Source organism: Amphibalanus amphitrite, unplaced genomic scaffold, assembly GCF_019059575.1.
Source record: "Amphibalanus amphitrite isolate SeventyFive unplaced genomic scaffold, NRLGWU_Aamphi_draft 000179F_arrow, whole genome shotgun sequence".
In the NCBI taxonomy this organism is placed as follows: Eukaryota; Metazoa; Arthropoda; class Thecostraca; order Balanomorpha; family Balanidae; genus Amphibalanus; species Amphibalanus amphitrite.
The window spans coordinates 221,391-233,601 of NW_024881674.1; the positions used below are offsets into that span (position 1 = coordinate 221,391).

Here is a 12,211-nt window from a genome sequence, read left to right on the forward strand (position 1 = left end):
TAGAGGCATGCCAGAGCGATGAAAACACCTCAGTTGTGTTTGGCTCGACGATACGGATCGACAGATATGCAACTTGACCCTTACCGGTCAGGTCATGACCTTGACCTGAGGTCAAATTTTCAAGTTGACCTTTCAACGTCAAGTGGTAATTCATTCGCCGCGTCTTGACGAGAGGAACACGATGCTGGTAAAAGAAATGTCGTGGCTTTTTTTAGTCAAAAGTTATTGTCGAATTTGGGTCAGAACTCAGAAGTAATTGCAGAAAAACCGTTTCCGAAAAAAATCGGCTATTTTGGCAGTTTTTGCCCCCTGCAGGCAAAACCGTTAACGGTAGGTCAAATCCGAGAGAATTACTCAGAAAGAGCGTTAGTAGGGCTATCAAATGAGCTTTCCTGCGGCGAGTTTTATCAGTTTCCGAGCTGGGATCGATTTGTTGAAAATTGTCGACATCTGACCTACAAATCGGCGAATTGCAATGCTCGCGTGTATTATCGAATACTAAAACAAGAGCATGGCATTACAAAAACTGACACAGCTCATGCAGTTTGCTAGCCTCGATGTGGTCATAATACAGTCTCGGAGGTCCTTTGTTGACAATTCATTTCACATAGACCGACTGATATTGGATCAGTGCTTTTACTCAGTATGGAGGAGAGGCACCGTAAAGGTAAAAACTTTGTCAACGACAAAGTTTTTTACGCTGACTGACATACGCTGCATTTCATGAATACACGCTGCATTTCAACACATGACATTGTCACGACAAGCATTGCATTGCATACACCTTAGCATGCTGGGTATGTAGGTATAATAAATGCAGATAGGAAATGTGATGCAAACATAGGATGCATCATATACCTACAAACTATTCGTTGTAATTTGCAGGTAGTTATTCCACAACACTTTATCGAAACTAAAATAGTTCACTAGACACTTCATGACTGGACAATGGACATTGACAAAAATTATCTACGGGATAACCGAAATTAATCACCATGTCCCTCCTCCTTGGCAGCAAGTTAAAAACGTCACTTCATGTCGTAGGACTGACGTTTGCAACGCGATGCAAACCTTGAATACCTATTACACCTGTGAGCAAAATGTTCATAAACATAGCATGGCTGTACGGTAAAATTTCCTCAGAATACATGACTGATAACATTATGAAGGGACTGATGTCGCGCTTTGGGGAGTGCGAGGTACCAACTACCTGAGCTCTACAAGTACAAAATTCTAGGAATGATTTCGCGCATTTTCGTTTGTATGCCATCTGGTAAGAAAACCCACGGTAGAGTTATTGCCTCAAAGGCTCCCATCATGTGATCCGTTGCAGTGGAAGCACATTACCTGTGCAATGTGCAAGTCATGAAAGCTACTTCAACTTTTGCCAGCAGACTACAAATGCATGCAAACCACCACTCAATGACGAATACCGTTAGAAACGCAAACAATCGCGTTTATACCATGCTAGGAATGCCTGCGAAGAGAATCATCCTGCTTTCTCGCATGATTGAGTTCTAAACGCGAGCATCAGCTTCCTACATCTTCAGTCCGCCGAAGCAGATGTACTTGGTTTCCATGAAGCATTCGAGGCCTTCCTGAGCGCCTTCCTTGCCGATGCCGGAGTGCTTGAAGCCGCCGAAGGGCGCCTCGCAGGTGGAAGTCAGTGACTCGTTGACACCGACCAGGCCGTACTCTAGGGCCATGGAGACCCTCCAGGACTGCTGGTAGTCGTTCGTGTAGAGGTAACCTGCATAGCAGAGGATGACAAAAACGTATGGTAACAGTAGGCTAACGTCCATTTAGATTATGTTCCTTTTAGTCAGCATGAGCGGACTGGGCTAAGCAATTTCACGGCACATTGCTATAAACTTCGTGCTTATATCAGACGGTCCGTACTCCGAACTAGTACCCATTTGAAGCTAGACTATGGTGCGTCAAGTCGAACCAATAACCACTTCGATGAAACTGAACAATGTTGGGAGATTCACTTTCCTGTGTGTCTAGCTCAGTATATCCTATGGAACGATTATCGCATAAAATCTCTCGTGTATCGTGACTCAGACCATTTGGCAACCTTGGCACTCTCCCTGCCCCGTCCAGCGTACCTGCCAGTCCCTTGTTGGTGTCGTTGGCTATTTGCACCGCCTCTTCCTCCGTGGTGAACTTGTAGATGGCCACCACCGGTCCGAAGATCTCCTCCGTGTACAGCTTCATCTGCTTGGTGGCGCCCGTCAACAGGGTGGGCTCGTAGAAGAGTCCCCCTTCTGGTGGCTGCTTGCCGCCCATCACCACATGAGCTCCGTGAGAGACCGCGTCTTCCACCAAGGATTTGACCTGGGGAGCAGCAGAGTCAGTATAATGTTACCTGACAGATCAGCAGGATCAGTACAGCGTGACCTACGGAATGTCAGGGAATGACGTATAACGGCCCATCCGTGATCCGGCAGGCTCTATACTTATCTGAATTCCCATCATCTTTACATGTAATTTGCAGCCTAGGAGAGGATGGCAGGTATAGCACAACATAAACAACGGAATAGCGCCAAAATGAGACGTCTTCCCCAGATGCCAGCACCACCATTAGCTCACAATTGAAAATGGATTGCGTTTTTGGGTATTGGTAGTACATACCTTCTCCAGCTGTTTCCGGTTGATCAGGGGTCCCTGATTGTTGCCGGCTATCGAACCATCCCCAAACTTTAGAGTGGTCTTCATTGCCTCAGCAAGCGCCTCCACAAACCTGATAACATTTAGTGATTTGAAATGCGATATAAGAGACTCGTCAAGTCGATGTCAACAGCAAATCGTCGGACAAATATATGGATGACCAAGATACAATAGATTTTTTAAAAATAGCCTTTCCAGAGTCATTAGTGATTTCACTCAAGTCGCAAGTCCTCAACATTCCTTATCCTCGCAATCCTCCATAGATATCTTTTTCCCTCGGTGTTCACCTGTCGTAAATGCCGGCCTGAACGAGCAGCCGGTTGGTGGACACACACGTCTGTCCAGTGTTCCTGAACTTGGCCGCCATGGCACCGGTCACTGCCGTCTGCAGTTCGGCCGAGTCGAACACCACGAACGGCGCGTTACCGCCCAGCTCCAGATGGATCCGCTTCACGGTGTCGGCGCAGTCGCGGTACAGCAGCCGGCCCACCTCCGTGGAGCCGGTGAAGCTGAGCAGACGCACCAGAGGCTCGGTACACAGCAGCCGGCCCAGCTGGGCCACGCGGGACCGCGAGCACGGCACCACGTTCACCAGACCGTGCGGCACGCCGACCCGCTCGCAGACGGCGGCGAAGGCGAGTGCTGTGAGCGGTGTGTCCTCAGCCGGCTTGATGACCACCGTACAGCCAGCAGCGAGCGCGGCCGCTGCCTTGCGGGCCAACATGCCGATCGGGAAGTTCCACTGCCAGGAGAAAAGGGTTACATGTAATGACACTGCGTTAGCTGACATGAAAAAGAGTTGGAGACGTTTAGAGGAAACTTAACGTGCTAGTTCCACCGGTTTTCTAATCTAATAACTCTATGTCCATTTCGTACGTTAACTTGATAGACTTGTTAACCATGTTCTGGAAAAGAATGCATCAAAGAACTTCTTGAAATTTCCCCTTAAACCTTTCTTCCATGACAGTAACCCCGTCCCGAAGACCTCCACGGCCATGCGTACCATGCGTAAGTGTTTTCTGAGTGAAGTCAGTAGACTCACCGGGGTGATGATGGCGGCCACGCCGCAGGGCTGTTTGACGCACACCAGCTGCCGGTCGCCGTTCACGGTCGGAATCACCTGGCCGTACGCCCTCCGACCCTCCTGGCCAAACCAGTCGAAGAAGCTGGCCGCAAAACCCACCTCGCCCTCTGCCTCGCCGATGGGTTTACCCTGTGCGCCCAAGCAAAGGTGATCGTTGGTCGGATGATTTAGGAAATGCGCGCCCATTTCAGACATGACATTTAAATGACATTGAGTCGATTGGAAACTTCTGTGAATGCTAGAAATGCGTGGGTAGGTGAAGTTGATCTCCATTTTGTGCTTTAGCAACAGTTCTGCAATGCCGCGCTTGCAATGTTTGGTTCTAAAGTAACGCAATTTCTGATCAAATGGACGGAAGTAGTTATAGATGACGAGCGGGTTTCTTCAATCATACATACATTTTCCTGACAGAGGATTTGACCAATTTCCTTTTTGTTTTCGAGAAGTCCATCGCGGATCTTGTTCAAGATGACCATCCGTTCCTGTGCAGGAGAGACGAATAGAGTCAGAACAGTGCATCGAGTGCCATGACAGGAATTGCATGATTTGGGTTATGAAGCCATGACCAGCAATGGCAACAAATGGAGAATGACAGCATGACGATGAAACATGTGCACTATGAATGCGATACATTTGCAGATGCATCATGAATGGCACAGTGGAGCACACACCGTTGCGGCGCTGGGACCCCTGTGACCACATACAGTCCAGCTCAGTGACCTGGCGGCCATTTCGCGAGCGACTGGCCGTGCCGAAGCGGCAGTGGCACCTTAGCCGTCGTCTTCTTGAACGAGGCGAAGGCGTTGGCGGCCGCCTCGCAGGCGTCGCGGACGTCCTCGGCCGTCGCGTCGCTGCAGGCCTGCAGCACCTGGCCGGTAGCCGGGTTCAGCACGTCGAACGTGGCCTGGTCCGACGACTGCCGCCAGTGGCCGTCGATGTACAGTTGGGTCCGCAGCAGAGCCATCTGACGGCAGAAAAAGGAAATGTGTATCATAAAAGGAAAAGGCGATGTGAATTGAATGATGTCAAATGATTGTTATAATCATCATCGACTTTATGAGGCGAGGTCCCGTGCCGATAGACCTGCATCAACCAAGTCACCAAGGAGCCCGCGGGAAAAGCTATGACACGGGGAATTTGGCGGGCTCCTCACCGTGGTGCTATTTAGAATTTTGATTAACATTTCAATATTTCAACTGGCACAACAACACATAGTTACACATCGGTAATGATCATCCCACGTGTTCTGGGATAGTCATGGTCAACGATATTAGACACAGGAGTGGCGAAACTCCATTATGGATGAAGTCCCTTGGTGTAACTGTTATTGCGGGCTGGTAGCCTCCTGTTTCTTGGAACGGACTCGCCAACAGTGCACCAACTGGTGACCGCCTCATTCAATGTCCTGCCCTCATATCACCTTACAATAGTAGCCGAGCCGAACACCGACCCAAAGATTGGCCCCACATACCAATATAATGAGATGAGCATTGAGCCCAAAATCCGGGAGGACCGAGCTGTTTATATCTAATTCAGTACGTTAAATTTTGGTTCGTAGTATTACCGGTAAGTCTGTCGCAAGAAAAGCATCGCCGGGGGGGGGGGGATGAAGAGGAGCCCGTGGCCAAACAAAAACGATTCGCTGTTAACGACTGTGAGAGCCCGCAGAGCCACGCACTCAGCTATTCGGGCAAAGTTTATGAAAACATGTTCATCCACCCAGTTTTTCTCCATCATATATACCAGAGGACATGAATATACAAAGCGATGCTATGAACTATTTGACATTTACAAACACCAATGGCCTTGCAGCTACCAAGCTCTCTAAGCCGAAATATGCACCGCAGCCACTCCTCAGCCCGAGGGTGTGGCGACTGGCGGGTGTTTATTATGCTACGCTATGTAAGTAAATAAATGGCCATTCGGCGCGCGGGCCGCGCAGCAACACCTGCCTGCTTTATACCGCCTTATTGAAGAATATTGCCTAGTCTTCTCCTAACAACGGTTCTTATAAAATCGATCCGGCGTAAATATTAATGAAGTTGAGATCATGACTGTGACTTTTACGAGTAAAAGAAACCCCAGAATGTCGCTTAAAGATTAGAAAATGTCGACCACCAAGTGGTAAAGCGAGTGTTTTAACTAATGCGCCAAACTCTTAGCAGTTCAACGTTTTGACAGCATACCTAACAGAATAAGATTAGGATGGTCGTTAACAATAAAATTAGGATGATCTCAGGATGACGTATGTTCCTCTGATGGGTCAGTGCGAAAGGCTTCTCCGAGCGGCAACTTTGGGACTTGGGAGGTAGTGGGGTCATAGGAAGGCAACATGTATCTCTCTCTAAGAGGCCATCTCAGGTGAGCGTGGCTCTGTGATGATAATGTAGGGCCCTAAAAGGCTGGTGGGTTGCACCTCAGAAACTGGTGGGAGCCCTCAAAGTCCGGCTTGGGGCCCTCGGAGGTCGACTTATGTCCCAAGAGCGTGAGACTTCAGGACCACCTCATAGCGTCGTGTTCGCATAAGTCAGCAGTTACCCTCAGAGACCCTTTATATCGGCATGGACATATCAGAGGCTGCCGAAGCTCTTCAAATGCCGATAAGGATTCTGTTTTTAGAAATTTATGGACCTATGAGGTCATCGTGAGGGTCCTCAGAGGTCCTTATGAGGGCCCTCAGAAGCTGACGTGGGGGCCATGGGGCTCTAAGGGACAAGTTTGGGTCCCAGGAGCCTGTGTGACCCTCGGAGTCCGTTGTGAGATCCCTCCCCCCATAGCAAGCATGAGCACCAAACTCGTGCGGGCCCTAAAAACTAGTGTAGGGGCCTCAGAGACCGGCGTGGGGCGCACCTGGCCGTATTGGGTTTTCGCTAGTCCCACGTCAGTCTTTGCTTCCTGGTCACTAGTTTTCCAGTAAATTGTATCGAAGAGTTCGACGGGCTTCTTGAAGGACAGCTTACGGATTTTAGGGGTGCAGAATATACGTGTACTCGTATGTCTACGAGTACACGCCCATGTTGTTGGATGGGCAGCTGCTCGCCTTGCGCCCATCTTCCACCGCTCCCTAAAGAATAACCGTCATAAGTGGCTGGATGGGCTGTCCCATTGTGCTGGGATATTCCCGTCACAACAGGGCAGGGTTATGACATTGGGGCAGGCCCAGTGATCGCGTAGGCACATGATGTCTCCTCTGTCCGTCCGTCCCCAATACCTATATCCAGACCGGAAGGACCTTACGAGCCATGATCAGCAAATCAACCGACAATAGAGGCCAGCGAAATAATGACAAGCCTGCAACAGCAGCACACGAATTGACATTCAACGAAGGGCGAAAGCATCTAAAATATAAAAACGAAATCAGCCACCGTTTCACCCACGGTGTTTCACCAACGTACCATTTGAATCGTCGAGCTAATACGACCAAAAATATTTACCAGTATAGCGCCTTTTGGGGCGAATAACGGAGCGAGCGAGAGGGTGGGCCTTGCACGTGTGAAATTGCGAAGGGGTACCTCCAACTGACTTGTGCACGGCACCCTTCTAACCGGTCTCTAGCGATGTGCCAAATTTGAGCACAATCGGCTCAGCCGTTCTCGAGATCTGGAAGCGGCACCCTGCACGTGCGCACGTGCAAAATGGGTCCCAACTGACTTGTGCACGGCACCCTACTAACTGCTCCGTAACCGTGTACCAAATTTGAGCGCAATCGGTCGAGCCGTTCTCGAGATCTGGAATCGACCCCTGCACGTGCGCACGTGCAGCAGCACCCCAACTCTGGCACATGGATATGCATTGCCTAGTGGGTGCCTACCTACATGCCAACTTTCAGCGCAATCGGCCCAGTAGTTACCGAGATATTGCAACAATTACAAAAGTGACACCTCTTCGTTTTGCACGTGGCACGTGCATAAGGGGTCACCCACATGCATCGGGAATAGTCCAATACTTGGTAGAAGGAATTAAGCTACCCTACAAAAATTACCGCATGTAAATCGGTCAAGTGGTTGCTGAGATATAAGCGTCGCAGCATTGTGACCACGCCGGCCGCTCATACTCAGAAATTTCCGTTATTCTACGTAAGACTCCGCTCGCTTCGCTCGCTCCGTAACAATGGACACACCAGCCGCACCATGTAGTCCATAGCTATATACCGGATACTTGGTCCTGACATTCCACTGAAACCAACCTTTAGTTTGTCGTAAGTCTCGTTTACCGTCAACGAAAGTCCACCAGATGTCAGAGACCGGTCGCTGCGTCCGCCACTGCACGCTGAAAAGGGCGGAGTGAGTTTCGGGTGCCGGGCCCGGCCGGCTGGTCCGTGGAGCCGGTTCTGCGCAGCTGCACGGACCACGCTGACGCTGACCTTGAGGCTGGGGACGGGCTGGCGGTGGGGCAGGGGCGCAGCGACGACACTGGCCTCGGCGGCTGAACCGTGACCAGCAAAAACGACGCTACAGACAGGGTCACTGGCCGATGGGTCGGCTAGGGGGCGTGCTATTTTAGAGTTTTAAAACAATGTAATAAAAAGCATATGGTTTTGGGCCATGATTAGGTATGTTCGCAATTGCAATGTACCTATTATGTAATTGTATATTGATATGGTTGCAATGAAATTGTACTCGCGAATTGATTCGGCCCATTTTAAAGTGTTTTGACTGTCAAAACCAAAAACAAACTATCTCCACTGCATCTGAAATGAATCACTATTTTTATAATCATGATATCGTTCGCAACGTGACGAGTAAAGAGCTCGCCTGTCGGCTGAATTCGCTTCCAGTCGAGTGATATGCAGGTGCTGTGTGTGACTGTTCAATGTTTATCTGCCTTTTAGCGTTCTTGTATATTTTAGCATATGCCGAAGTATGCCTTTAGCATTAGCGCGAGCGTGCGGTAAAAGGTTTTTGGATTAAACCGCATAATGTTGAAGGCAATTGGACAAAGGTTTCGGCCCATGGGCAAAACATTTTATCAGCGAACTTTTGAAGCATTTCCTGAGACGGAGGAAGGCGCTGGAAAAGAGCTTAACTGATAGAAATCTAACGTGAACTTACGTGTTGCATTTGGTCGCTTTGAACTATTGAACAGATTGTAAATGTTGGTTTTCAATAAGATAATATTTTAAATCCTAATGTAGGTACAGACATATTAATTAATCACCTACATTTATGGCGTCAATTTCATGCCTTTTACAACTGCAATGAATTGACAAAAAACGCATTTTACATTGATCAGTAAAAACTTTATTCATACTGGCATGGGTAAAAAACCAAGCGCTCACTTCACAGGATGGTATACCTTCCACTCTTCTCTAATATTGAAAACGAACGTTACTCTGGCTTCTCATATGACATAGATTGAAGCAAGGCCCTAAATACAAGGTTGCACGGACTTATTTCTACTAAACCTACCAGAATATAGTTTCACGGTTGATTATTTAAATAATTATTCAATCAAAATTTCTTAATTATTATCTCGTAATCATTTATAAGCAATTTTATAAATCAACTTTCAATTTGCTTGCCTTTTACTAGCAAAATAACTTTTCTAGTATTGGGTCAACATAGTGGTGTAGCAGTAGGAACCACATCTGGCAAAACCCCAATGCCTACATACAGCAGAAAAGCAGCCACCAGGTGTCGCCACAGTCGCCACTTGGTCGCCACACAGATGTCGCGCGCGTCGCCAATCGCCACACTACCGATTTCCATAAGGACGCATATGTACGGATATGTATAGGAAAGTCGCCCTTAAGGATTACGCTTACATCCTTTGCTTATGAGGTCGGTGGTTGGAAATTGGGAGGGGCTCAGCTATTTTCGACCACGGATATGCCTTTATCACATGATGAGGAACATGCTGATAAGCGTTTTATGCGTCATAACAGCACACAAGTATTTTTAATCATTTTTCAAAAATAGCGGTTCTGCCGTATCTTTCAGTGCAAGGTGCCGTCGGTCATCCCCGACGTGACGTCACGCAGGGAATTTGCCAGATTTTCCTACTAGACTTCGACACCCCCTGGATTGAAGTAGATGACACATTGACACAAGGATGGAACACAGTGATCTTGAGTCGGCTTGGTTTATTTTCTTGGTCAGGGAATATGTACATTTTTAGTTCTTGATATTCGGTCTTGGTTTTTCCACTTCCTTCAAGCATGTAAAGTTGTTAAAGAAGCTTAAATATGGAAATTAAACGGCATATGCTAAAATAAATATCACACTTGGGCCGGAATGTTTCATTCAGGACCTCGGGCTTTGTTGAATTTTCCGCCCTCGACCTTCGGTCTCGTGCGGAAAACTCAACAAATCCCTCGGTCCTGAATGAAACATTTTACCGGCCCCGTGTGATATTATATATAACTAGGCCGCAGGCCCCTGATGGCCCTAACGGTTCTATTACCAATTAACTGCATTGGTGAAATATATTATGGATGTTGGCTGAATGTCGTGTTTTGTGCAAGAAATGCACTTCATTTATAACTTGTCAGTTCGAGCATGTCAGCAAGCTACTCGCATAGACATCAAGTTGCAGTGTTCAATATTCATGCCGGCGGCGCGCGTCTCACGTCTGCCGCTCTCGAGTCTCGTGTGAGTTTAGTTCGGCCATCAATGCCGCGGCGGTGCGATAGTTGCGACCTGCAGGCGCGATAAGCACGACGGTCAAATAGGCTGTCTGTTGCCATGGAGCCAGTAGCCACCGAGACGAAGGTCAGGCCGACGCCCTGCCCCTCCCGAGTCCAGACACTGCAGTGAGCGGGTCAACAGGCCGCAGGCGACCATCGCGGCTTGCGGTCGTCTTAGATGATTAATAACTGAACACGGTTCTACTGTAAGTATATCAAGCCAAGTTATATTCCTTTATGATAAACTTATCCGCATATTATCTTGCCCTACTTACATATAGGGTTATGGTATCTAGTATATGGTGATGACTAGACATCACCATACGCCAGATACCAGTCGGCGTTAGACCATGATGGATTGGTGTCTTCGCAGTTTTTGGCGACATTGAGCTCAGGCCTGCCATCTAGCGGGAGAATTATCGTAAGTTAGGAGCAAGCCGAGTGAACGCCGCTGATTAGCATTGTGACACATGGGACTGTGATGTAGTAGCGGGCTTGTTGTGCAATTTTTCAAAAGGTTATGTCTTTATATGTCAGTAAAAGCAAAGAAATTGATATATTTATGTGCAGGGTCAGTAATAAGATAAGCAGTTCCATGTTATTTCCTCATTAAATCGTGAAACAGGGAGTTATTGGAGACTTCGCCAGCACGTGTCGTTTTCGCTATTTTTCACATGAGTCTTTACCTACTTGGCCTAAATCAAACAAATCGTCCGATCAAAGAACAAAACGAACGTTTAGTATTATCTATAAGTCTAATGAAAAAGTTGAACGGAATTGCTAACGTCATTGCCGCTCAATATGTCATTCAAGACGCTCTATGAAAAAGATCCAACCAGTGCTGCGTACCTACCTATAGTCGATGAAATTTCAGTGACTTTGGCTCCAACTCCGATTCCGGTATCCAAATAGGTATCGACTCCGACTCCTCCGGGCAGAACTGTCGATTCACACAGACTCCGACTCTGACTCCGACTCTGCAGCCCTCATGGTAAGTCTGTGGAGTCGATGACTTTTCGGTGACGTTCGACTCATACTCCGACTACAGCTTTAAAAATCAACCGACTCCGAGTCGGAACTGAACCGCTGGCTCTGACTACAACTCCGCAGCCGTGCCCCAAAATAGCCGCCTAAAACAATTTTGATGCGTGATCTTCTTCGTACATTGTTAATGTTATTTTAAACAAGGGGTGGAAAAGGGAGACGAAGCCTTCACAAACAAGGATCTCCTGTTGCGGATCAATCAGCTGCTGGAACAGAAAGGCATGAACACCACGCGTCTCATTTCATCGGTTTCCTAACGACTCTGCACCAATGTAAGCACTGATCAATGCAGTGCGAGCATCGATGTGACATTTGTGTACCAAGTTTGAGTGTTATCCGCCCAGCCGTTCTTGAGACATGAAAGCGGCACCCCGCACGTGCGCACGTACAGTAGCACCCTCATAGTGACACATGGCAATGCATTGGCCACTGGGTGCCTAACTATATATTGACGAAGTTTAACTGTAATGGGCCCAGCCATTGCGGAGTTACTTTATGTGGAACAATTTCGACACCCCTAAGTTGGCACGTGGCACGTGCCGTAACATTAACTAAGATGAAGAAAATCGGGCGAAATTCGGAGAAGAAGGAATAAGCCTACCGAATATGTATGACATATTGTCAAACTGCTGTACCCTTGTGAGTAAATGACCACATAAAAGGTCGTACAATCCGATCGGACTGGGCGTTTCAATACACACCGTCTTACGCATTTTATTTTCGTTATTACCTAAAGGCTGCTTGACGTTTTTGGCTTTTAAGCATTTAAGACATTTTTTATCGTCTCA

General features: G+C 47.8%; 1 protein-coding gene across 1 annotated transcript; it reads right to left on the reverse strand.

Annotated features, from left to right (window-relative positions):
* Positions 1–470: 470 nt before the first annotated feature.
* LOC122383994 (succinate-semialdehyde dehydrogenase, mitochondrial-like) lies at positions 471–8,097 on the reverse strand. The gene is made up of 8 exons (XM_043370906.1): positions 7,941–8,097; positions 4,524–4,718; positions 4,153–4,236; positions 3,713–3,883; positions 2,958–3,412; positions 2,635–2,743; positions 2,109–2,337; positions 471–1,750 (listed from the first exon to the last, which is right to left on the reverse strand). The coding sequence occupies exons 2-8, from the start codon at positions 4,716–4,718 to the stop codon at positions 1,539–1,541; spliced, it is 1,455 nt and encodes a 484-aa protein (XP_043226841.1). The 5' UTR covers positions 7,941–8,097; the 3' UTR covers positions 471–1,538.
* Positions 8,098–12,211: the final 4,114 nt, after the last annotated feature.

Bases quoted from the DNA above. Each gene is read 5' to 3' on its own strand.
- LOC122383994 (XM_043370906.1), bottom strand. From the start codon at position 4,718: ATGGCTCTGCTGCGGACCCAACTGTACATCGACGGCCACTGGCGGCAG. The intron at 3,413-3,712 runs GTGAGTCTACTG...TTCTCCTGGCAG, and splicing joins TGGCCGCCATCATCACCCCG to TGGAACTTCCCGATCGGCAT. The intron at 2,744-2,957 runs GTGAACACCGAG...AAATGTTATCAG, and splicing joins CAGGCCGGCATTTACGACAG to GTTTGTGGAGGCGCTTGCTG.